Source organism: Perca fluviatilis, chromosome 8, assembly GCF_010015445.1.
Source record: "Perca fluviatilis chromosome 8, GENO_Pfluv_1.0, whole genome shotgun sequence".
Lineage (NCBI taxonomy): Eukaryota > Metazoa > Chordata > Actinopteri > Perciformes > Percidae > Perca > Perca fluviatilis.
The window spans coordinates 41,147,860-41,173,721 of NC_053119.1; the positions used below are offsets into that span (position 1 = coordinate 41,147,860).

At 41.5% G+C, this 25,862-nt stretch overlaps 1 protein-coding gene across 3 annotated transcripts in view; it reads left to right on the forward strand.

Moving 5' to 3' along the window:
• The window catches only part of wwp2 (WW domain containing E3 ubiquitin protein ligase 2), a 54,810-nt gene that overhangs the window by 8,221 nt on the left and 20,727 nt on the right, over positions 1-25,862 (forward strand). For all 3 annotated transcript variants that reach the window (XM_039809998.1, XM_039810000.1, XM_039809999.1), the window contains exons 5-10: positions 551-688; positions 7,643-7,721; positions 8,967-9,118; positions 10,478-10,721; positions 12,314-12,403; positions 18,159-18,333. In XM_039809998.1, the coding sequence (XP_039665932.1) occupies positions 551-688; positions 7,643-7,721; positions 8,967-9,118; positions 10,478-10,721; positions 12,314-12,403; positions 18,159-18,333 (878 nt within the window). The remainder of the gene's footprint in view (positions 1-550; positions 689-7,642; positions 7,722-8,966; positions 9,119-10,477; positions 10,722-12,313; positions 12,404-18,158; positions 18,334-25,862) is intronic.

Here is a 25,862-nt window from a genome sequence, read left to right on the forward strand (position 1 = left end):
TGTGCATTACTGGAAATTCTAAATTGTAAAAGTTTTGATACTAATGCCACTACAAAGTGTGAGTTGCGGTACTTATACTGAAGCTACGTTTTACCTGAATAAAATACAGTTAAAATATTTAAATCTGCACTTTCTGCTATGGAACAACTCAGTCATTAGCCAATGGGACAGTTTTCACTTCCTGACACAGAAGTGGCACGTTTGCTTTTGAAACTACTATGAAGTAAAGCACGGCAGCATTATATAGATATAATGTTACTCCACTCTGTAGGCTAGTCTTTGCTCATCGAATACCTCTTCTGTTACACATATCTAAGCAGGGTGGCCCTCCACTGTTAGCACTGTGGAAGATAATACACTGTGGGTTCACACTGTTTTCTGATTTTAAAGCAATAACAGAGGATGTCCGATTTCACTCGCTTCCGTCTTTCCTCACTCTCTCCCCTCCCTTTAACTCAACCTTTCTCCCTCTCCCCACCACCTTTGTCCTCTACATTCTCAACCACTCATCCTCTCTCTCCCTCTGTCATTCTGCTTCCCCCCCCTCTAGTGGAGAACGTCCAGCTGAGTCTGGTACTGCAGACGGAGAACAAAGGCTCGGTTGTAGCGGGAGGCGAGCTCAACGTCTGCCTGGACGGCATGGCTGTTGATCTGGGCGCGCTGCCCAATGGCAGCACGGCAGCAGACAGTGAGTCCCGCCTTTAACACACACACACACTACACATACACACAGGTGATGTTAATAACACAGAAATGCACAGAGAAGCACTTAGAGAGGCAATCACACAGAGACCATGTGCACATCATTTACATATCACTGCTGTCGTTTAAAAATCTCAAGTGGCGATTTTCATGTTTGATGGGAAATAAAGAACTCCTTTAAAGAAGTGATCAAAGCTAAATGATACTTGTAGGGAGTTTAGGAAGAGGATATAATGCAGAAAAGAAGATCTAACAAAAATACACACCCATTTCAACATAAAAAACACGAGAGAGGGCCAAAAACAGCGCTACAATATTCTCAAAGATAAAAACCAATTGAATTGTGACTATATTGTATGAAAGTTTAGGAAACTTGTATCAGAGTAAATGTAATCCATAACAAATCCATAAAAAAATGTAAAAAACAGTAGAACCCAGTTTGCATAAGGGTTAAAGGTTCCACGTTCTGCTCATTTTCAGGTTCATACTTGTATTTTGGGTTTCTACTAGAACATGTTTACATGCTTTAATGTTCATAAAACACATTTTTTTTCTCATACTGTCTGTTTGATTATACCTGTATTCACCCTCTGACTGAAACGCTCAGTTTTAGCGCCTGTCTGCTCTGATTGGTCAGCATTTCCGGGTCTTTGGCATCTGCGTTCTCTGAGTCTCTGCACCGTTATTGCAGCCCGGGAATGACTGTAACGCACTGTAACTTTCTACTTATATAGCATATAGTTATGACATCACAACTGTACAGAAGTCCTGACAGCTCGTTTAAAGGCACAGTTTCTGAATACGGGCTGTGTGCATTTCTTTGTGAATTGAGGATTTGATACTTTCACAGTATTTATATAGCACCTCAATCTGCTTTATAATTAAAACATACATGGAAATTTCACTTTTTACAATTTGGGACTTTTACAGCTACATTGTGTAACAATTTCTCCCATCTAGCAGTGAAATTGTATATGACAACCAACTGAATATTACTTTCTAGCCCTTCCTCCTACGGTGGCCGAACCTGAAATGATCTCTTAGTATCTCCATCGTTTCCACGCAGCTGTTCTAGCCACCCCAATATTAACTTTGGTCTTGTTGCTTTGCAACGCGTTGTCATTTTAATTCTCTCTTTTTCGCTTCCCTGGTGAGTAATCTCCCCCTTGCATTCGTCACGGTGCCAATAGGTGTAAGAGGGCAAAATGTGGAGGTATGTCTTTGGCTAATGTATTATAAAGATGGAGGCGCTACATGGCTGCCGCCATTCGAGCAAGTCATGTGTATGTATTCTGAATGATTCTGAATGTCAGATTCTACGCTTACGAGAATACTTTGATTAATTGGTGGAAGTAATTACACATGAATGAGCACGTATTTGTGAAAGGACAAAGGGGGTTTTGCTAAGAATCAACTCAAAAAATTACACAATGTAGATTTAAGGTTAGCCTGTAAGTGTATTTAATTATTTCAGCAAAGCCTGGGAGTTTTGACTTTGTTCAAATAGTGTGTCAGAAGTGTTTCCGTTCTGCCAAGAATCGCATGTCAACAATATTGTTAAACGTAAGGTAACTTAACAAAATGCAAAAATATTGACTGTACAGCTGCACTAGTGCTCTCATGTAAGCCTTCAACAGCCTATATTCATGGAACTTTAACACTGACAATAAAGATCACTTAATCTCCACGCACATGTATTCCACTTCCCAAACCACTATAAATTCATGTCATATTCCTTAGAGAAAGAATTTCAAACCCTCCAGTCCTATTGACTGTAGGTCAACAGTATTTACCGCTTCCAGGCACTACGCTAACATTTTACTTTCCTTTATGGTTTGGAAGCAAAGACTAGGTGTGTTTTTAACAAATACACAGGTATTAAGCTGCTCTTAAAACCACAGCCAGGTCCATGCATCCATCTCCTCTCTGTGTAACACACACACACACACACACACAAGCCTTTCATAGAGCGCCACACAGAGCCTGCAGTGTATTTTGCTGAATGAACACAGTAAGCCAGCAGTAAGGGCCAAGGCCTGCCACAGCATGGGCTGCATAAATGTCTCTTTGTGACTGTTTAGATGTGATGAGAGGTTAAGAGGAGGTGTATTATGGGTGTATGTGTGTGTGTGTGTGCATGCTGTTGTTGTGCCACAAGGACAGCAAGATGAGAACATTCCTGTAAAAGGGGGACATTTTGCAAGTCCTCACTTATGAAGAAGGCTGGATTTGGATTTGGGTTTTTGGGTTTTTGGGTAAGATACACAGAGTTTATGATGGACGTTGATGAATGTTTTTAAGACACACCAGTGATTTTGGTGACTTTTTGCCCATTGCTGGTTACGAGCACTGTAGCACAATTATCACTTGATGGATCATTTCACTTTCAGGAAAGAGAGTGAATAGGCATATGTCTCGAAATGTAGAACTATTCGTTTAAAAACTCACATTGAGGGTTGTGACATCAGAGAATAAACATAGTAAATGGGATGTCCTCACAATACAGTTAAACAAACGTGTATGCGGGTCAAAGGTTAACATAAAATGAATAGACCCCCGCCCTCATCTCAAAACCACACACACACACACACACACAATCACAGACATCAGGCGTGCTTTTGTCTTATTTGTTTCTGAGAATTGCGTAATTTAGCCTCATTGCTTGCAGCCCAGTAGTACAATCGCCTCCTGTGATCCCGAAGCAGTGTGCATGGTAGCGGGGGGGTTTCCTCTCTTGGCTTGCAGGGGCAGGGATGACAGAGGTTGTGTGTGTGTGCGTAGGGGGGGGGTTTGTCTGTGTTTTTCGGGGGAGGAGAGGTTAGTGCACAGAGGGCTGAAGTGTAAGTGTAACTTCTAAACCAAGGTTTAAAGTTAGGCACTTGTCTTTGTATGTATGCGTTTTATGGTCTCATGAGTGTAGATGCCGGCGTGTGTTTTTGAGCTTGTGTGTTCGTGGTGTGCATGTACATGTGTTTTGCATTCTGCACTATGTGTGCAGGCATATGTGGGCTGCCTGAATACATATATACTGTGTGTATATGTGTGTGTGTGTGTATGTATATATATATTTATATATATATATATATATATGAGTGCATAAAGGTGGAAGTGTGTTGCCTTCTGGTGGTGTTAAGGCTCTCTGTGTTCTCGCTCTGAACACACCTCTGTTAGTTTGGAAGTTTTACTCATTTCCCCTGGCAGCTTTTCTGACATGTGCACGTACACACACACACACACACACACACGCGCGCGCACATAGCGGGATTCATAAACAAACCCTTGTACTGAAAGTTCGGAGGAAACAGAAGCCAGAGCAGAAGGATTTCAACTCTGGGAATATTGGAACGCTTTGTACATGTTAGATGCTCACACACACACACACACACACACACACACACACACACACACACACACACACACACACACACACAAAAACACACACAAAAACACACAAAATGCGTACACATCTTCCCATCCCGCAGAAGCCACATGTACGTACACCGCAGCACAGACACACTCAGTCACTGGTGCGTCTGTGGATAGTCGAACACTCATCATCGTGAACTCATTATGCTAGACTTTTTACATGGACAGGCTGTATGTGCCAAAGACTTGTAACTTGTTAACTGTATGCAACAGAAATACTGCTAAATGAAAAGGGTAAAACAGCATTTTCATTTTCTTGTTAAACCTCATTTAAACTGGCAGTGTCCTGGGTGTAGGCTATAGGTGGGCGAAATTGATCCAGTCCTCTATCATGGTACAGTATATGTAATATCGCAATAGGATGTATGTGTGTGTGTGTGTATATGTGTATATATATATATATATATATATATATATATATATATATATATATATACACACATATACACTACAGGCCAAAAGTTTGGACACACCTTCTCATTCAATGCGTTTCCTTTTTATTTTCATGACTATTTACATTGTAGATTCTCACTGAAGGCATCAAAACTATGAATGAACACATATGGAATTATGTACTTGAAAACATGTCTTATATTTTAGATTCTTCAAAGTAGCCACCCTTTGCTTTTTTATTAATAAGGGAAACAATTCCACTAATTAACCCTGACAAAGCACACCTGTGAAGGTAAAACCATTTCAGGTGACTACCTCATGAAGCTCATTGAGAGAACACCAAGGGTTTGCAATGTATCAAAAAAAGCAAAGGGTGGCTACTTTGAGGAATCTAAAATATAAGACATGTTTTCAGTTATTTCACACTTTTTTGTTAAGTACATAATTCCATATGTGTTCATTCATAGTTTTGATGCCTTCAGTGAGAATCTACAATGTAAATAGTCATGAAAATAAAGAAACACATTGAATGAGAAGGTGTGTCCAAACTTTTGGCCTGTACTGTATGTATGTATGTATGTATGTATGTGTGTGTGTGTGTGTGTGTATATATATATATATATATATATATAAGTATTTAAAGTGCAGCAAGTGCTTAGTGGATTGCAGAATGGCTAGTAAAAATGACTGGATTTTTTAAATGCATACTGTAAATGTATCAGTGACCTTTCATAGCATTCACTTATAGATGTCCCACTCATGCTACTCAGAGAACTGGGTTTACACAAGTCAACTAAAGTTTCCAAAGCAGCTGCTGAACTGAAATGTGCCCACTGTTATCTTCAGTGTAGTTAAGTTGTTGAGATGTTTTTTGTGTCTTAAGATGGTCGCTAATTGGAAATTCTATTTTGCACACCTACATACACACTCACGTGTACATGCGCAAGGACACACACCAGACTAGTAATTAGACCGTCGCCATTAAGAGGGAGGGGGGATGAACTCAGTGAGCAGGCTATGACACAATAGTTTCTCCTCAAGACCACTGTTTATTTTTCTGTATGTCCATCGGGTCTGCTCACAAGAAACCCTTTCATAGCCATAAAACAGCACTGTGTGTGTGTGTGTGTGTGTGTGTGTGTGTGTGTGTGTGTGTGTGTGTGTGTGTGTGTGTGTGTGTGTGTGTGTGTGTGTGTGTGTGTGTGTGTGTGTGTGTGTGTGTGTGTGTGTGTGTGTGTGTGTGTGTGTGTGTGTGTGTGTGTGTACCTGTTTGCTTTACTTTAGATAGCAGGATATATGTGTGTAAATATGGATACTGTTTGAGGCTAGCGTGAGTGTCTTACACATAAGAAGGTGCTGTGTTTGTGTGTAAAGGAGAAAGTGAGTGTTAATGAAAAGCATGTTGTAGACCTGTGGTTTTCAGTCACAGTTGGGACTAAGCATATAGTCACACATTCCCTCACACCACCAAGACCGCATGCCGCTGCGCACACACACACACACACACACAGACACACACCAGTACAGACTGCGCAGTCCATACAAGGATGAATGGTCTCTATTAAACCACAAACTGTACACACATGCCACATTTTTCAGGTCTATATGAATTTGATTATTCAGGAAAAGTGGCCTGTGACTCACTATAAGAACTTTTCTTCACAGTGGACCAGTAACTCTCTGTAATGTACAAAGTATGACAGTATTGCGACAATAGAATGTCTAGGGAGAGGCTGCAACTAAGAGAGACCGGTGTTAGGGAAACTCCATTCATTGCTGAGGGAACTTTAGTGTTAAATTCTTTTAATGTTTCAGCCACTGTAGCAGCTAGAGACATTAATCAATCTTTCTTTTTTTTTGTCACATGAAATCGTACAAGGTACTATTCCATTGAAATGTAATCCCATCAGCTTCTTCAACTTCTGCATCATTCATCATAAAGCAGAATGTGGCTGTCAGATCCGCACACAGAAAGAAAAATTCACCCAGTTGAATGCCGCCAGCACTGCATGATCCAGCCAAGTCTCGGCGAAAGGACACCAAAGCTCCCGACATCCCGCTGGAAACAAACGGAGGCCATTCCGCTTACCGTCATCATTGTTATAACACTTTTTTTGTGACAAATTTAGAATCCATTGATGGGTGTTATTTTCTTCTTCGCAGAGGGAAATACTAAATGCTAAGTTGAATAGGATTGGCAAGCTGCTGTCTTTCTTTGTCATACTATTAAAGTTAAAGGCATATTATGCTTTTATTGCCAAGCTGACAGTAGAGAGATGACAGGATACTTTAAAGGGGAAATCCACTGACTTTACACATCAATGTCTTTTTACAGGTGGAGAGTACTATAACATGTCAAAAAAGTTGTACGAAAGTTGATAAACTGCCTAAAGTAATCACTTGAGTCTGCATTGGTTGGGACTGAAGACTACAAGTTTGAAAATGAACAAAATACGAGGGTGTAGAGTTAGAAAGAAGTGAGCTTAGACCTCCTGTAGTCCGCTCTCCATCTATAATTGTGGATAGCTGCTCAAGGCTACATTAGCCTCTACTGCCATAACACACCTGAAGTTGGGTAATGTAGGCACCTTAACTGTCCATTGTGAGTCCAACATTATGATAGGAGTACAATGCGAAATAAGAGTACTCTTTTAAGATGTAATTTTCCCTTTTGTTTTCCCATATGTAGCTTGTATGTATGTCGTTTATCAGCCTGTTCCACCTCATCGTACTTCATCGCCTGAATTCAAACCCAAGACTCCCGTGTTTTTATATTAAATGTTGATGGAGCTTCTGTATAGAGATGTGTTGTGCATTCTTTTAGGCACATTTCCCCAAAATGTAACCATCAGATAACCAGTAGTATCTTTGGTTAAGCATAAAGGCCAAATTTATCGCTGAGGGGAAATGTCCTGGTACATTAATATAGTAACTGGCCTTGGTGACGTGAGTGCGGAATGTTTTAAGGTTGGACTCTCATAAATCTTGATACAGCAACGACTTTCTAGCCTTTTCTCAACCTGTCTTCCCTCCCATACTGTACGTGTTGTGATTGATACAGATAGTTATTAGCTGGTTATCTGTGTCTGTACAGTGATGATGTTACTATGTGTCTTTGCAGAGATTCTACAGTCAGAAAGACCCAACCTGAGGAGGACACAGAGCGAGGAGACTCCCAGCACAGCTGGATCTCATAGCAGGTACACACACACACACACACACACACACACACACACACACACACACACACACACACACACACACACACACACACACACTAAAAAAGCCTTTAAGGCACCTACATCAAGCACTGTTCGCTAGACTGCTGATTTTAGTTTTCTGCAGATGTTATGGTATATTATACGCATAATAGCACAATAATCAACTAGTGCAACCTTTCTAAAATACTGTTTGGAAAGTGCTTATGTGAAAAACAAAAAGTCTGAGGCATAATTGTAATCAAAATAAAAGAAATAGATCTAGTAAAGGAAGCATGAGCCAGTATGGTCAACTGTAGCACTTATGCAGAGTGCCAGCATGTTATCCCCCCCTGAATGTGGTTTCTCACTGGCTAGAATGGTAGTGGGATAATAAATAGTGGAGACTGCATTTATTTCAAAGCTTTGCGGTGGGGGTGCATGGGGTCGGATGGTATTTCCCTCTAAACATTGTAGGGGGGCAATAAGCACAGTTCAGCCAAGAGTCCAAACCGCCGCTGTCATGGAGAAGCAGTCAAACTCTATCCTGTTGTGTATGAACAGACCAAGAGGAAAGGTGATTTCTGTTGTCCCATGATGAGGAGCTCAGTGCCCAGGCATAAACACATTCATAAGGATACACACACACACACACACACACACACACACACACACACACACACACACACACACACACACACACAGTGTCAATGTCAAATGGTTGCTTCCTTCCTCTGCTGCTCCTTCTCCTAGTTTTGGCGAATAAACAGAGTGCAGCCCCTTAATCCGGTTTGCTGCTGATGGCTGTCTAAGCTCGGCCTCAGCATTCCTTGGTCCTGGACATGTTTTTCAAGTTATTGTCGGAAAAGTAAAGTTATATTTAGTGTTAGGAAAATATGAGGTTGTTCAGAGAACAAAAGTAGCCGACACCTCTCTGTGTGTATTTAGCTGTGTGTCTAGTGCTGGTCTTGACGTGTACTCGCTCGTACAGGTCTACTTCCCTGAGTCAGGAACAACAATAGGTCTAATAACAAAGCTGTGCGGTGATCCACAGGAGGAGCATATGAAAGACAGTCAAAGAACAAGTAAAAAGTCTCTCTGCTCTGTCTCATCGCACCACCCTCCTGCCTTTCCTCATCATCTCCTTTTCTTTTACTTTTTCCCTTCTTCTGCTACACATTCCCTTCTTCTGCTACACAATCCCTTCTCTCTCCCTCTTTCTCTGTTTGTCTTTCTTTCTTTTCGCAGGAGTAACAGGCACTCAGTGGGTGGTTCGCAGGGCGGCTCCCCAGGGGGCTCTTTGACTAACGGGGAGCTGAATGAGGAGCAGATCCCTGGGACCGGCTCGTCTGGCTGCCGTCACTCCTCCAAGAGTCACATCAGCCCTGGAAGCAGCACAGGTATAGCAACAAAGTCTGCCTTATTATTGTTGATCTGTTTGTTACAGTGCGTTCCATTTACCTCGGAAGCCAGAGCTGGGAATGACGTCACACCCTAGTTGAAACCGAATTTACGAGTCGGATTTTCATTGTGAGGTAGCTCTAGCCAGGTTAGCCATTGTTAGCAATACCTGTTGATAACAACGCATGACGCCGTTTTTGTGCATAGAAACAGCGTAACAACATGTCTAGAAGATGGACAGGACTGTATGTATGACTGATTTAGTGAGACACAAATAAGACAGAAGTGCTAATAACTGTATGTTACTACAGCTTTCACTACTGTCGATGCACGGAGCAGCCATGTTGGATTTTGAGCTCGGGTTACTCTGAGTTTTTCCGAGTTCCAAGCTCGGAAATCCAAGTCAGGGAGCATGTTTCCGACTTTGACCTCGGAAAATCCAACTGCCGAGTACAAATGGAACACACTATTAGGCCTGTTTTTGATGTTAAATGGTTAGATGCTACAGATAGTACTTCTATATCTTTAAAGGGACACAAAAATACATTCCCACTGCCACCTAGTAAAAAAAGACCACATAATGTTAGGGTCTACAATAGTGTTGCTACACAACAAGCAGGATTCTCTGCTTATGCAGTACTAATTCAGACTTATGTAGAGTCAAAACCTGACATCAGAAACAACTCAAGGGTTAGGTCTTCCAATTGTCTTCTGTACAGCAAATTACAGTAGATGTTAATCGGTTATAAATATTCTATTCTCTCTCTCTCTCTCTCTCTCTCTCTCTCTCTTTTTCTCTCTCTCTCTCTCTCTCTCTCATGGAAAAAGCTGTTAAATAGCTGTAGCTGATATACTCTTCTGCCAGAGGTTTTTGCTGTTTCATCATGACTCAATCATGACAGTATCCACACAAACTGCCAAACATCCATTTTATCAGTGTGATATTGCATAATATCAGTCTAAGGCTAATCCAGGTAACCTTTTCTGTTTTAATTATGGATCTGTGAATCATACCCTGATAACATAAATAAGTAGACTAGAGGTTTGTGAGTAGAGTGTGGAGCTTCAGCTTGCAAAGCTCCGGCCATGCTAACCGTTTGTTTGCTGCTTGTCCTCCGGGTTTGTTTTTACAGCTCACCAGAATGAAACGTGTAGTAGCCAGCTTAGACGTCACAGATTTCAGACCTTCTCAGTAGCACATAAATGTAGTATCATACTACTTATGACTAAAAAATATAAACTCACAAGCTGATTCTTAGATCCTGGTTCGGTATGAGCTATCTCGCTAACACTAACTATACGTTTTGAACTATCTTTCCTCTCTCTCGTCCTTTTTCCCTCCCTTTGTCTTATCCCAGACAAAGTTGAGTTGACGTCTAACGGGCTGGAGAGTAGTCGTGGGGGCGTGGCACGTCACACGCCTCCTCCACCCTCTCCATCGGGCCGATCCCCAGCTGCCAGCAGCAGCAGCGGTAGCCCCTCTCCAGGTCAAGACGCCCTGGGCCCGGCCCCGCCGGCAGATCCCAGCGCCAATGCCACCTCCAGCACTGAGCAGGCCGGCAACAGCACCACAGAGCCCCCCACAGACTCGCTCCCGGCAGGGTAAGATTCAGTGCATGCAAAGATAAAGTGCATCGGAAACTTCTGAGATAGAACTTTTTGGCTTGTCATAGCAGGAAAATCAATCAATCAATCAATCAATCAGAGTTACTTTATATAATGTAAATGTAGCACAAAGTGCTTCATACAATACCCCACGCAAGCACGCACACACACACACACACACACACACACACACACACACACACACGACCCAAGGAAAAGCGGAAAAGGTGAAGCTAATAACATTCCTCTGTAGTGTCACTCTGTACTCCAGTAGCTCTGTTCCATGTAAGAGTCTTAGTACGTCATGCTGATGAGCCAGCATGCACAATAGGAGGCCCTTTAACACAGCCGTTAATGACATTATTAAATACACCTGTGCAAAATGTCATAAAAGAGGCTTGTTAACAGCTGAAAGAGCTCAGTGTGAGGTGATAAAAACATGTGAGATTGAAATAGTAACATTTACAATACTGTAATACAAAACAATATTGAATCATGTGTTAACAATAGTATTTGTGAATGTGCAGAATGGTTAATGGGAGGAAAGATGTTATAAACAGCTATAGATTTAAATTCATCCAATGATTTGTGGTTGATCTCTCTACTGTCTCCTCTCTGTCTTGGTTGGCAAAAAAAAGACAAAAAATAAAAAGTTGCAAAGATAGATGGATATATTTGGTAGATAATTGCAAGGCTATCAAAGGGAAACTACAGTTTCTTTTCCTCCTGGACCCTGTGTTCCTATGTGTTTGTGTCTAAGTGACCGATGGGAACAACAATCTTTGACATTGGTCCAGTATTAAGCGTCAACACTTTAACCGGCAGCCACAGACCGGGCTGCAATGTAACCCCATGGGGCAAATGTTCATCATCAATTCCGTCCACTAAAGTGCTCATTTTGCCACTGAAAGGCTCAGATTATTATTCTAAGTGTCTGACAACATTATGGAAAGGATCCCTTCAGAGATAGACCTTTATAAAACCTCTTTAAGATTCTTTCTGTTTAACCAGAAACAGCTCTGAGGTCACTAGAGCTAAACCCACCAGACTCCATTAAAAAACAATACTTTTATCATGTATAGAGCCTAGAAAATATTTTCATTGTGAATGAAGTTAGTGAATGACTGCAGGTGATTAAGACATATTTAAAGAGCTGGTGTTTTCTCTTTGTTCATAACATCATTGCTCTTCTCTGTCACCAGTGGTTGCACACACTGCGCAGGTAGTGTAGGACACTCCCTCTGCTCTCAGCATAATTCAAGTTGTATATTAGGGAGAGGTTTTGTTTGCTGTAATTACATTCATTATGAAATCCTTAAAAACAGGTGCTTCGGGCACCCAGATAGCTCAGTTGGTAGAGCGGGCGCCCATATATAGAGGTTTACTCTTTGACGCAGCAGGCCCGGGTTTGACTCCGACCCGTGGCCCTTTGCTGCATGTCATTCCCCCCCTCTCTCTCCCTTTTCATTTCTTCAGCTGTCTTGTCAAATAAAGGCCTAAAATGCCCAATAAATGATCTTCAAAAAAAAAAGATTATGTATCGTGTGAATTGTAGAAGCAAATGTAACACTTTCTTTCTTTCTGTGTAGCTGGGAGCAGAGGGTGTTGCCTCATGGCAGAGTGTACTATGTCGACCACAACACCAAAACCACAACCTGGGAGAGACCACTGCCACCAGGGTATGCCTGTTACTTCTTTATACCTGTTTTCTCTGTTGACGCACTGGTTGTTGGACACACATTATGGTTAGACATGCTAACCAATATGCTGGGTTGACATTGGGGCTTTATCAGATCTTTTATCAGCCAGTCATGTCTTCCACCTCTGACACACTGTAAATATCCAGTCTGAAACTAATTACAATATCATGCAACAAACAAACAATTAAATGTACAAATTGTTGCAAGCTACAAGACACTCTTTAACAGACACTGGTGAGTGGCCGCACGCCACGTTGGTTTAAAAGTGCCGGCATCCAAGCAATCTGGCGGTGCGTCTGTGGCGCAGGGCGTGTGTGACGAAAGGCGGCGGTCACTACAAGCTGATGTACATGATTGGAGTAAGGTAAACTGGATGACTGCAAATCCCTGATCAGTTAAAAAAATGCCAAAAACGACTCCGATCCAATACTGTGATCAGGATCGGGACATCCCTAAAAATATCTAATAGTTTAATAACTGCATTCATGAATCAAGAGATTAACAGTAGTCACTTCGGCAGCAGAAAGACTGAAGTCAGTTTAATCTGTAAACAATACAATTAATGTTACAAGCCTTGTAGCCATAATGTTTTGTTAGTATTTACAACAACTCTCCTCTTGTCTCAGAAGATGTCTGTAGAAAAGGAAAGAACATAAGTTACTTAGCACTTCACTAGGGCATAATGAGAACTGATGTTCAATCGGCATACAAAGTCCAGAATACACAGAAATTAATACAGCTGTACATATAGTATGTACACTGTTAATCCTTGTTTCATTCACAAGCGAAACAAGTGGATGTACGTGCTTGGTGACGGGACAGCGGGCGCGCTATATGGTCGAGCAAGCCAGAGAGTGACTGAAGAGAGGGAGCGGCATTAGAACAAAGCCGTGAATCGGAGAAATAAAACTTTTTCGTCCTTTCACCATTACTAGAAATGCAACTGTAGCAAGTATCTCACTATCACCTCATTCATATTTTAACACGCTACAAATAATATCCAGCTACAACAAATCCTGAAAAGTTGGAAGTTAGAACAGAAGTACAGAGAGTCGCTGCTATGGAGATGATACACTGTCTCATCTCATGAAATTGGTGTAAACTTGCAGGTTTTCAGAACTTTGCAGACTGCAAGTAGTTGCAAGTTTCGTCTCGTCGTGAATCATCAGTTAGTTCCAACTGAGCTTTAAAGTTCATCAAAGGCCAACTAAATGTGAAAAAACAGTGCAGATTTACTTCATCCCTCCAAGCAAATCATCTGATTGCAGCGATTCCATTACATTCAACAGAATTTGACTCCAAATTCTGGTGTGGCTGGGCCTTTAAGTGTTCACATTGTTGGAGATTATGTGAAGATAACATACTGTGTCCAGAGCAATGTTCATGCTCAGCCCCAGGCTTGTCAGCTGCCAAACCAAGCCTTCTTGTTTCTTTGTTTTTCAGAATGTATTAAGAATGTGTGTTCTCAAGTATAACTACACATACTGTAATTGGTACTAAATCACCTAGTTTGTGTGCTAAGCCATCAGAATGAGAACACAGTTTTCTCCCTCTCTCAACAGAGTCCAGCCCTTTTTATGACATTTTTACTTGCACCCATTGTTTATTGATTTTCACAGAGCGTGTGACTGGGTGACAGAGGGAAAGAGAGGCTGTTTTTAGGAAAAGATTACCCCCCTTCTTCCCAAACCCCCATCTCAGTTTTTCCATACAAGGAACAAGAGTGTGGGGGCCTGGAGAACAAAAGTCCTTTCTTAGAGCCACATGTACTTCCATCCACCACTGTGTTGGCTGCTGGCCGCCATGGCCCTTCAGAGGATCAATTAGCAGGCTAATGCCGGGCTAGTGCTCCAGATGTACACACCAGGAACTGTTTAGAGGCTGGGAGGGGGAGGGGGGGAGTTAGGCAATCGAGGTTTGGAAGCTGAAATAATGAAAGCCATCCGAAGTCAGACTGAGGAGAGCTTCTGAGCCACTCTGCTCTTTATCAGATATACTGTAGAGTTTGTAACCAGTGATGCATCACAAGCTCAACCACTCTGGTAAGTTGCAGGACGTCATAACTCATTTATTGTAGTTGAGCAGTAGTAGGGCCTCTTAAATTCAAACTGATGCTGTGTTTACATCCCTACTTGTCAGCCTCGCATGCTGTCTGTAAACCACAATGATTTCAAAGTTTGAAATTTAAACAATAGAAACTACATTTTAAAGCATTTTGTGTTTATCTTAAATATTGCATTTTACATCAAATGGTCACATTGTGACATTTTAACTGTTTCTTTTTAAATGGTTAAGATTAGAGGAAAAAACACATTTCTAAGGCCTAAATAAATAAATCCCACACAACCGTACGGTAGTCCTGACAGCTCGTTTAAAGGCACAGTTTGAATACTGGCTGTGTGTATTTCTCTGTGGATTGAGCATACTTTCACAGTATTTATATAGCAGCTAAACCTAATCTTTACTAATCAAAACAGACATGGGAATCTCACTTTTTACAATATGGGGCCGTTAATATTTAGAGCTATCCTGTACCAAGGTACACTCAAATCCTAAAAAGTAAATCTGTGTACTTTCAGCAGTGAAATATCAGTGGAGTGAGTAGTAAACTCAAGTGTTATAGGAATTGGAACCAAAGATGAAGCAGATTCTTATATCAGGTTGTTCAGTTTAATTTACTCAACACATGTCAAACTTCATCCCAATAGAAAATGGGATAAAGACAGAAGGTAAGAGCTCATGGTTTTTGCTGTTAGCCAACATGATGATAAATAATGAGTGGACTATCCACAATAAAAGGTTGTACTGTATAATTATAATCTGGACAGTTCATAGTGAGTAGACTGTACACTTGTAGTTCCAAAAAATACATGGAGTCGCATGACTGGTACGAAGAGATAGCAGCAGAACTAAGTAGAGACTCTCAGACAGGCCGTTGTGGGATCTGGGATTTTCCCTGGCTCCAGTAAATGACTAGCTAGTGCTAATATCAGAGAGGGAACAGTATTTATTCTTGCCGTTTAAAGGAAGCTTAGAGGCACAGTGGTCAGAGAGACTATCCCTCAACCAAATAATTCCCTGTGTTTGCAATCATCTACGTTGCTGAAGTGTCCTTGAGCAAGATATTGAAACCTACCAGTTCCTGGGGTGCAGTTGTGTCGCTGAGCCTGACTTCTGACCACAAGAGAAAATAGATTTTCCATTCAAGAGACAACTTATTCAAAGTTTTGTTTCTGAACTGAAATCTTCAGGGTGATAATGGAGACCATGTGAGACGCCATTGCTAAACTGTCCTCAGAAACTAAAATGGACTCAAAAGTCCTCAGCAAAGAGGAATTTCAGACCTTAGAAATACCATTTACAACACAGTATACACACAGCTTTTGAGAACAGGGCCATTTTTATGGCTTATCAGAGTGTTGCTCAAGATTTTCAAAGTTATTTGGGGGAAAATTGCAGTTATCCATAAGGGTCATGCAGTTTTGTCATGGCCAGTAAAAAAAAAAGCTATTAGTTGTTATTGGAGTCTCTAATTTTAAGACTTGTGTTACTTGCTGAGTGAAATGAATATCAGCTGCCATCTCACTAAAGTACCAGATGGAATATATAATGTGAACATTAGTAGTGAAGACTAAATTTGCATGTCTAAAGAGTTGTTTTTAGAGATGTTGGAGTTAGTTCACCTAATCTGGATAATATTGGTGCACAACATCTGTATACATGTTGGATCTTGATGCCCCTCAAAGTTAAAAATAAAAGATTTTCTACTTCTGTTTGATTTGGAGACACATGGTTACTGCTTGTAACAGCAAGTGTGTTTTTAAGTATATATAAGTCTGAGAATATTCTATATTTTTCTTATTTTCAACAAATCATATGAATAGACCCAAAACCAACAATGAATTGATTCTATAGGCAAACTATTTAAAAATCATTAAAGAGCCACACTGTTGCACTAGCCCACCCTGTAGTTTGATTCGACACAATCCCACATACACCGTCCTGCTGCACCAAATACGCCCTAGAGCACGAAACCACTGCTGTTTTAGATTTAATCATTCTTTAAAAAATATTTTTCTAAAATAATTTCTTTAAAATTTATATTTCTTTACTTGTTTTCATATATATATATATATATATATATATTTCTGTAATTTCTCTACTGTCAACTTGGTAACAAATGCATAAAATGCACCAAAACTCCTAATGAATAGGGTTTGATTTGAGGAACATAAGTTTTGATAAATATGTACTCATGCAGGGAAAGTTGACTGAGTGTAAACTCTCACCATAATACCCTGCAATAAATCTTTCATGCAGCTCTCCCCAACACTGAACACACAGTGAATGTGTGTGTAAGTTTGCATTAATAGCTTCGCTGCAACAAAGGTGAGTCTATTTAGAGGACATGAACCTCTGGTAGGACCCAGCAAACGAAAACTCAGCCACTAGCAGTTAGACTCATGATTATACTGTAAATGTGTGAAGGAGAGAGTAGAATTATTATTATATGTGTATTTGTACTCCTGTGCGTCCGTGCGTGTATTTCTTAAGCCTGTTCGTATCTGCACGGTGTGTTTTTGTTAGCTTACGGACGTTGATGCTGTTTTCTCTTCCAAATTCTGTAGCGCTGAAGTCAGAGATATGAGAATAGCAGCAGAGTAGCAGTCAGTCCTGTTGAGCCCAGGGAATGTGTGTGTGTGTGTGTGTGTGTGTGTGTGTGTGTGTGTGTGTGTGTGTGTGTGTGTGTGTGTGTGTGTGTGTGTGTGTGTGTGTGTGTGTGTGTGTGTGTGTGTGTGTGTGTGTGTGTGTGTGTGTGTGTGTGTGAGATTTGCAACCATGTGTATCAGTTTGTGTGTGCGTTTCTGTGGACCATCTACCGCCCCAATCTCAGGGGAAGAACAGTATACATAGACGTCTGAGTAATGCTGATGGCCGGCACTGGCAAACAAACACACACCACCACACATGGTTATTGTCACTCAGAAAGCTGGCGTCCCCCATTGTTTTCCGTCACCATTGTAGTTAAGGGCTGGCATTGTCTTTAAAGTGAACAAAACTGATGACGTCTAAGGCTGAGCCAAAGCGCTAATAACACCACAAAATGTTGTTTTTTTAAAGTTGGGGACCTGCTGCGAGAATACCCACCAGCATTATACTGTTCCTGAAAAGTTTGCTTCCTGCAGCTATAGAACAACTTTACCAGTTTATCACCGATCATGTGCAAGTTTTGATTTTTTTGTTTTACATGCACAGCTCCTTAGAAGGTATGATAAGTTAAAAACTTTAAAGCCAAAATTAGTGTAAAAAATGTTTTGGTATCTGTTGTATTCCACTAACCTCAGTAATCCTCAACTTTAATGAAGTACGTTCTGTCAGGGATAGTTTGGTTTAACCATCTAAGCAGCATAATCTATCCTTTCCTTCCCCTCCTTCTCCATGTCTTTCCTGCTTCTTTACATCATTACTCTTTTATCCCTTCTTCCCTCTCTTTTCTTCTTTTGCTCCTTCCTTTCTCCTTCCCTCCCACTCTGTCCCCCTCCTCTTACTGTTTTCATTTCTTTTCTTGCCTTTGTTATTTCTTTCCTCGTCTATAAATCAGTGCTGTTACTATCAGCAGCGCAGCTTTTTGATACAACCACCCACTTTTGACATGCTTAATATATGATAAAGATGTTGTTGAAAGCCACAACCCCTCTCATTCCCACCCTCTCTGCCCCCCCCCCCCCACCAGCTGGGAGAAGCGAGTGGACCAGCGGGGCAGGTTCTACTACGTGGACCACAACACCAGAACCACCACATGGCAGAGGCCCACGGCTGAGACCGTGCGGAACTACCAGCAGTGGCAGAGCCAGCGCAGCCAGCTGCAGGGCGCCATGCACCAGTTCAGCCAGCGCTTCCTCTACCAGGTACTCCTTCACCACCGCCAAGTTTACATGCACACAGTACACTGGTACAGTGGTTCCCAACCTTTTTGGTCTCGGGTACCCCCACAGCCCTGTCAGATGAACTTGCGAATCCCTTCATCAATTCCCAATTCGACATGCTCATAAGTTGTGCATTTTCCAGTTGTGTCACTTCCTACAGGTTCTTGGGGGTAAAACCCTGCGGGGTCACTCCCACATTACTGCTGGGTTTAAAGTTTCTCTGCTTCAGCTCACATTGGTCAGACTGAAACCCCAGTGAAATAATTTTCATGAAAATGTCACATAATGGATCTTTGTTTGGATTTGCACATCAACCCAACAAGGCACCTCGGGACTGAGCGCGATCAGTACATGTTTTGAGTAAGATCAGTGCGGAATGCGACACAGTGCGGTTTGCTTGTTGGCTAACAGTTTAGAAGACGTCGGCTATAGGGGGTTTGAAGATGTTATTTGAGACTTATAGTATTTTTCCAGTGGAGATTCGTGTCTCCTCTCAGTGATCAGCCAAGGTCAGACTGCAGCCAGACAGTAAAGACTTATGGGACTAAAACAACAGAGCTTTCTCAATGGACCATTAGTAAAACCAGCCTTAAAACTCTTATAGGCTTCTATAAAAACACAGAGAGAGAGAGAGAGAGAGAGAGAGAGAGAGAGAGAGAGAGAGAGAGAGAGAGAGAGAGAGAGAGAGAGAGAGAGAGAGAGAGAGAGAGAGAGAGAGAGAGAGAGAGAGAGAGAGAGAGAGAGAGAGAGAGAGAGAGAGAGAGAGAGAAAATATTTATAACCGATTAACATCTACTGTAATTTGCTGTACAGAAGACAATTGGAAGACCTAATAGGGCTGGGCGATATGGCTGAAAACTGTATCACGATATAAGTGTTTCATATCGGTCGATATCGATAATTATTGATATTTTTTATGACCTATTTAAAATAAGGACCAGGAGAAAAATATATTAAATTTAAACATTTTTATTTTAAACTTAACCTTCCTCTGATTATAATCCCCTCAGTTATAAAAGCAGAAATGTCAACACAACCATGGAAATCACTCAAATAATTAAAATGTAAACGTCTGTAAAAAGACGTTTTAAAAAAATGTAAAAAGTCTAAAACCACAGTGAAGAAAGAATAAGTAAGAACTGCTTAATAAGGTGTAATAAAATGGTGCAAAGTGTTAAATATAAACATAGAGAAACCTGAAACCTGAGAAGAACTATTTTCTGCAGGTTTAGTGCTAGGTTGGTAACCTGGCTTCTGGACTGTGCTCAGCACGTCTGCCTCCGTTATTTCTTTGTAGCGTTTAGTAAGGCGCTGATGCAGAGTACCTCCCAATGGCGGTCTGCTGCTTGTGCGGTGTAGCAGCTGCAGATGTTGTTGGACGTTGCTGACGAATACGGCTGTGCTCCAAAGTGTGAGCGCGGCTAAGGTGGTGAAACAAGTTTGCGGTAGTGTTGGTGGGGACGACGGTCAGACTTATAAAATCCCCAAAACTGCCATACTGACTTTTCCTGTTTTATCAACAATTTCCTCGCTCGCTGCGGCACTCACTTTCCACTTATCGCTCCCACGCCGCCGGTTCTGTTATTGTAGAATGGTAGAATCCAACACGAGACAGCAATGTGGCGCAACCAAACATGATACTGTTACATGATTGGCTGTTAGTGTCACCCTACGTTGCTAGGTTACCAGAGAGTGAGTGCCTTTGTTCATGCAACCAAACTTGCTTTGCAACTTCTGGTTTCTTCCGAAGAAGAAAAACAAGTTATCGAACGTTTTATCGAACGCATTTTCTATTGATATTGATTACGTGTCTATCGCGATACATATCGTTATCGTTTTATCGCCCAGCCCTAAGACCTAACCCTTGAGCTGTAGAGTGTTAATTTTAATGAAAGTTTTATGGACATTTCTCTCTTCTTTCTATGTATCTTACTCTGGCTTTTGGGTGTTTTTATCTGTTTCTTAAAGCTACATTGTGTAACAATTTCTCCCATCTAGCGGTGAAATTGTATATGACAACCAACTGAATAGTACTTTCTACTACCCCTCCATTCTAAGCGCGTTCTAACTCCTATGGTGGCCAAACCTGAAATTAGCTCTTAGTATCTCCATCGTTTACACGCAGCTTTTCTAGCGGTCTGTGTTACAACTGCATGACGTGAGTTGTCTGCCAGGGAAATCACGACGCTATGCACAACCATGCAACAGTTAACCAAGCAACTATAAAACTTTGAATTTACACAAATAGGCAGAATTACCTGTTGAGAAGAAAGCAGACAACCTTGGTTCCCCTTTTAAAATCCTTGCTCCTTATGAGCTCTTTCCATCTTGGAAAAGCCACTCCAATATTATCTTTGGTCTTCTTGCTTTGCCTGTTGCGTTGTTGTTTTAATTCTCTTTTTAACTTCCTTAGCGACTTCGTTACACGTCCTAGAGAATAGGTGTGATCCTCCATTTTCAACAGGCTTTCAAATCTGCCGGCAGTCACGAGTAATCTTCTCCCCCTCCCTCCCTGGCATTCGTCACTGTGCTACTGAGTGTAAAAGTGCAAAAGGTGGAGGTATGTCCCTCTTTGGCTAATGTATTTTAAAGATGGAAGTGCAACAAGGCTGCCGCCATTCGAGCGAGTCGCTCGTATGTATTCTGAATGATTCTGAATGTCAAATTCTACGCTTACGAGAATACTTTGATTAGTTGGTGGAAGTAATTACACATGAATGAGCACATATTTGTGAAAGAACAAAGGGGGTTCAACTCAAAACATTACAGAATGTAGGTTTAACGTTTGGTTCTCCAGTTTTGTATTTTCCATCTTTGAAATAACCTTTACCTGTTTGTTTCACTCCATCCATCCCTCTAACCCTCCCATCTGTCCATCCTTTATTCAAACACCATCATCCTGTCCCTCCCTTTTTTTAAACTGGTTTTTCCACTCATTGACAAATTCACACCCAAAGATCCCATCATCATACAGTATCTCTGTCTGCCTGCGGCTGCTGTGGTCACTGTTGAAGGTTTGAACAAAGGTCTTCAATGTTTTATTACTCAGTTAAACCAGAATCTTCCGTCTCATAGTTTTGGTCTCCTCACACAGCTTCACACTATTGAAGTTGTTGAACTGAGCATTAATCCCTAACCAAACGTCTGGGCAGTTAAACATACAAGCAGTGGAGAAACAGAACTCCTTTGTGAAAGGTTAAACACAGAATGTGAACTGGTGGTGTAGCTGGTAACTTTTACTGATTTATTGTCCACTGGCATTTACAGTAGCTCTTGGTTATCGTTTTGGAGCCTGGTAACAGTATTGCTCTGTTTACACCGATGTTATTACTGTAACTGAAATAGACCTCTGTTAATGCTGCCCTTAAGCAGGGAAAGTACTGCTCACATCATGTAAGACTAAAATCACATGAATATGAAAGCATCAGTAAGAGTAAGATGTCATTTATTTTGCTCTAGGTTTAGGTATTGAAACTAGTTTGGAGTTCCAAACTAAATGTGTACATAGCACCAAGTTTTGAAAGCTGATTTCCTTATTCTTTGATCAGATATTTTGTTATTTATGTCATATCTTTGCTCATTTTAAACAATGTTTCAGTTTCTTGTACTACGTGTGTTAAGGGACAACCAAACGCTGTAAAGTTTAGCTAGTGTTCCAGATTCAGCTTTTTTCCACCGTTCTCCACCTGTTTTGGGGAGGAGTTCCTGGATCTCAATTTTGGCACTGCTAACCGTAGGAAGAGATACTAAAGTTATTAGGGACTGTTCTTTATTTATTTAAGGGGCCACTGGAGGAGTTTTGGGACCTTTTGTCAAAAAAGACTTGACCCTCCCTTCGCTGATGATAAATTTTGTATGAAGGAAAAGAGGCATGACCCTCCCCAACATTTCATTGATGCCTTCTATACCAGTTTGCCCTTGGTAAAGACGTACAGCTTCCAATTGTTTTTTTTTTACAGTTATGAGATACGCGGTTTAACCTCTGCATTCTCATGTTATGCATCCCACTCCTCTGTTATGGTGTGGGGGCCATTTCAGTAGATTTACTCAGTAATGTTGTTGGGGAAACACAATAAGCATGGAAACTAAATGCACACTTCCTGCATTACCGCATTACTTCAAATACTAAGTTACTCCTCTAGTAAACTAGTATTCACATGAAATAAAACAATAAAACATTGAGACCATTCAACAAGCACACTGGGTAATAACCAATCGCCAATTGCGGCACGGCTGTCTTGGAACGCAATAGACAGACGGTGGCGGAATAATTCAACTAAAATGTAACCGTGAACAATCAGTGTTCGACCTATAGTCTGTTGAGACAGCTCTCCAAATTCAGCGCAATCACACCCTAAAACGTTAAGACACGTTAAGAAAAAAAGATCTAGAGTAAAAAATGTTGGGCGACCCTCCCCCCAGCAAAGAATAAAAAGACATGACCCTCCCCTATTTTCCTCCGGTGGTCCATTCCATAAATACCGAACGGTCCCTTAGTCAAAAGGAGCGTCTATATTTTTCTATATATATCAGGATTTCTAAATACCATGCTATACCATAATACCATCCAAGCCTAGTGCGATCAGTTTAAGTTTTTTTTATCTTGAGTATGGCAGCCAACAGCAAAGCCTAATGTTACTTTTAATGTTTTCAACAAGGAGAAATGTTCTTCCCTCATCCTATAATAGTCCTAAATCAATACTAGAGTACTTTCTTGTTTTAGGAATTAAACGGTACACGAGTTGAAGTAGCCGGGCTGTGTGTGTTTGCACAATCAGCGATGGTCATGCCTGCAAACCCCACCCAAAAACTTCCTGTACTTTCAGAAAGTTCCACCCCCAAGGTACTTTTGGGGGGTAAAATGGCCACAGTAAAAGTCCCTGGAACTTAATTTAGACTCTGATCCCTGCGGTCGAAATGCAATGAGTTCCTCAAAAGATTCCTGCCGTCGAAAAGAGGCGTTAATGCTGGTTCTGGGTATGTTAGGTGGACTTGGCACTGTCATGATGAATTCATGTTTTAATGTCACCAAAGTCTCCACCTCTACGTTGGGACAGAAGCATTCAGGTTCGGTGTGGGCTGGAAACTTTGTCCCTTTGTTCCTCCTCCTTCTCTGCCCTTGTTCCCTCCCTCCTCTCCCTCAGTGTGTTTGTGAGAAAAGCCAATAGGCAGGTCTGCCCTCCATGTTGATAGTACACTGCTCCGTCTTGGAATGCCCACACTGCTGATAGCAGCTACTATTTATGGCCCCAGTGTGTGTGAACAAGGAAACGCACACAAAAGAGCTCATAGTTTAACTGTGAACACACAACACAGCCACATGTTCTACTGCCCGACTGACACTCTCACTGGGTGTGGGCAGACGCGCTATGTTAAGGTATTGGGGGGGGATGTGTGTGTGTGTGTGTGTGTGTGTGTGTGTGTGTGTGTGTGTGTGTGTGTGCGCAGACATGTTCACAGTGCTGTAATGTTGAGGTCAGGTGCCACATTTCTTTTCTGTAGCACATGACAACCAACAAGGGTCAAGGGGCCCGGTCGTCCTCTTAAATGGACCATGGCGCTTTAATGGGTGCCTGCATGCTAAAACACTCACACTGTGTGTGTGTGTGTGTGTGTGTGTGTGTGTGTGTGTGTGTGTGTGTGTGTGTGTGCGCGCGTGCGCGCACACGGAGTAATTGCAGCTCGTTAGGAATCCCAGAGAGTGCAGCCTTGGAGTCATTAACTGCTGTTTCCGGCTCTCCCCTCGCTATCCCCCCCCCCTTTCTTTTCACCTTTAACAGTCTTCCTTTCCTTGAACTATCTTTTTCTTTAACCCCCCTCCCGATCATGCTGTTGCCTCTCCAAAATCCCCCACAATCTCCATTTGCCTCTCAAGACCCCCCTTTTCTGCATCCCACAGAAATGTCTTAAGTTTTATCTTGGCTCATTTCAGTAACCTCTCCCTCCTTTTCTTTTTTTTCTGTTTTTACCACTCTTCATCCTCTGGCTTCAAATCAGTCTTTCGCTCCCTCTTCTCACTTTCCCTCGATTGCCTCCCTCTGCTCTCCCTCTCTGACTTTATGTCCATTCTCGGTGGAACAGGGACCCTTAACAGCAGCATCTGAATCGGCCCTGTGTTTTATCATTTGCACCACTGAACAGAAAACGTACACACGGCTGAATGTCACGTTCACTAATGTTTACACACAACCCGTCAGTGCTCATGTTTCCATAAAGCATGTTTGTAAGTGGTTCATACTATGAAAGGACAATGCACAGAAGTTATTTGAACGCCACTGATGCTGGTTTTGTTAACATTATTTTACGAATAAAAGAAGAAAAGAAAAAGTCCTTTGATCGCCTATGGACAGAATCTGCCTGGGCAGATCATTTTCCTCTGCACATTATAATCTTTTAAATACGCACATTTGTATTTACTGCATTCTGGCATTTTCCAAACAACACCAATAGGCCAAAGAGCACTAATTTGTTTACATGTTACTGTTGAGCTGAAGAGACTGACACTGTGGGTCCCAACTCAGACAAAATAGACCCATCTTTTTAACCTATAATTGTTTACATTGAAAGTACGCCAAATTAGCTTTTAGCAATTCCTGTTTTCTATGTACCCATGGCTGTACAGACACCTATCACTGGATTACTTTGAAAACTTAAAAACCTGATAGTTGTCAGGGAAGTTGTGGAGTTATGGACGTTAGTTTGCAGTGGACATTGGAGATAATGCTGTCCGCTGGAAATCACACTAAATCTAACAAAACAGTGTGTGTGTGTGTGTGTGTGTGTGTGTGTGTGTGTGTGTGTGTGTGTGTGTGTGTGTGTGTGTGTGTGTGTGTGTGTGTGTGTGTGTGTGTGTGTTCAGGTTTGACTGACTTATGATTTAAAGAAGACGATTTAAAATCATGAAGCAATCGTGCACTAAGGGTTTTAAAGTACCGCAATATCCTCCATGAGATGTCTGTCACAACCGCGGCTGCTCCAGCTCCAACTGCTGACTGTGTTGATGGGTGGGCCAAATCAGCAGGCCAAAACTACAATAACTACCATACACCTGTCCCTTTCACCTCACACACTCTCTTTGTCTTTCCCTCCACGCCCCCCTTAACTCTTTTGTACCCCCATGGGGAGGTGCGACTCACAGTTTGAAATGTCTGATTGATGTTATAATATTGACTTGTCAATAATATGTTTAAATTAGCTGGTATTCTTGTCAGACATTCACAGTGGATAATGTTTGTGTAGATTATCCAGATGAATATTAAAATAGATGGTCTTAAAGCTTTTTTGGTGAATAAATTCCACTATTTTTGTACATTTATAAAGCCAAGTCATGAAAACAATTGTCAGGTTAACCGGGAAGGAAAATAAGAGTTAGTTGCAGCCAACTATATCTCACGGGGTCATTACAAGACCAATGAAAGCCATGAAATGCTGTTTAAAAGCACTGGGAAAAACTGTTGAGTGGACCTTAGAGTTGAGATTTGTTGTTGCAGAATTGTAATATTGTCTTCAAA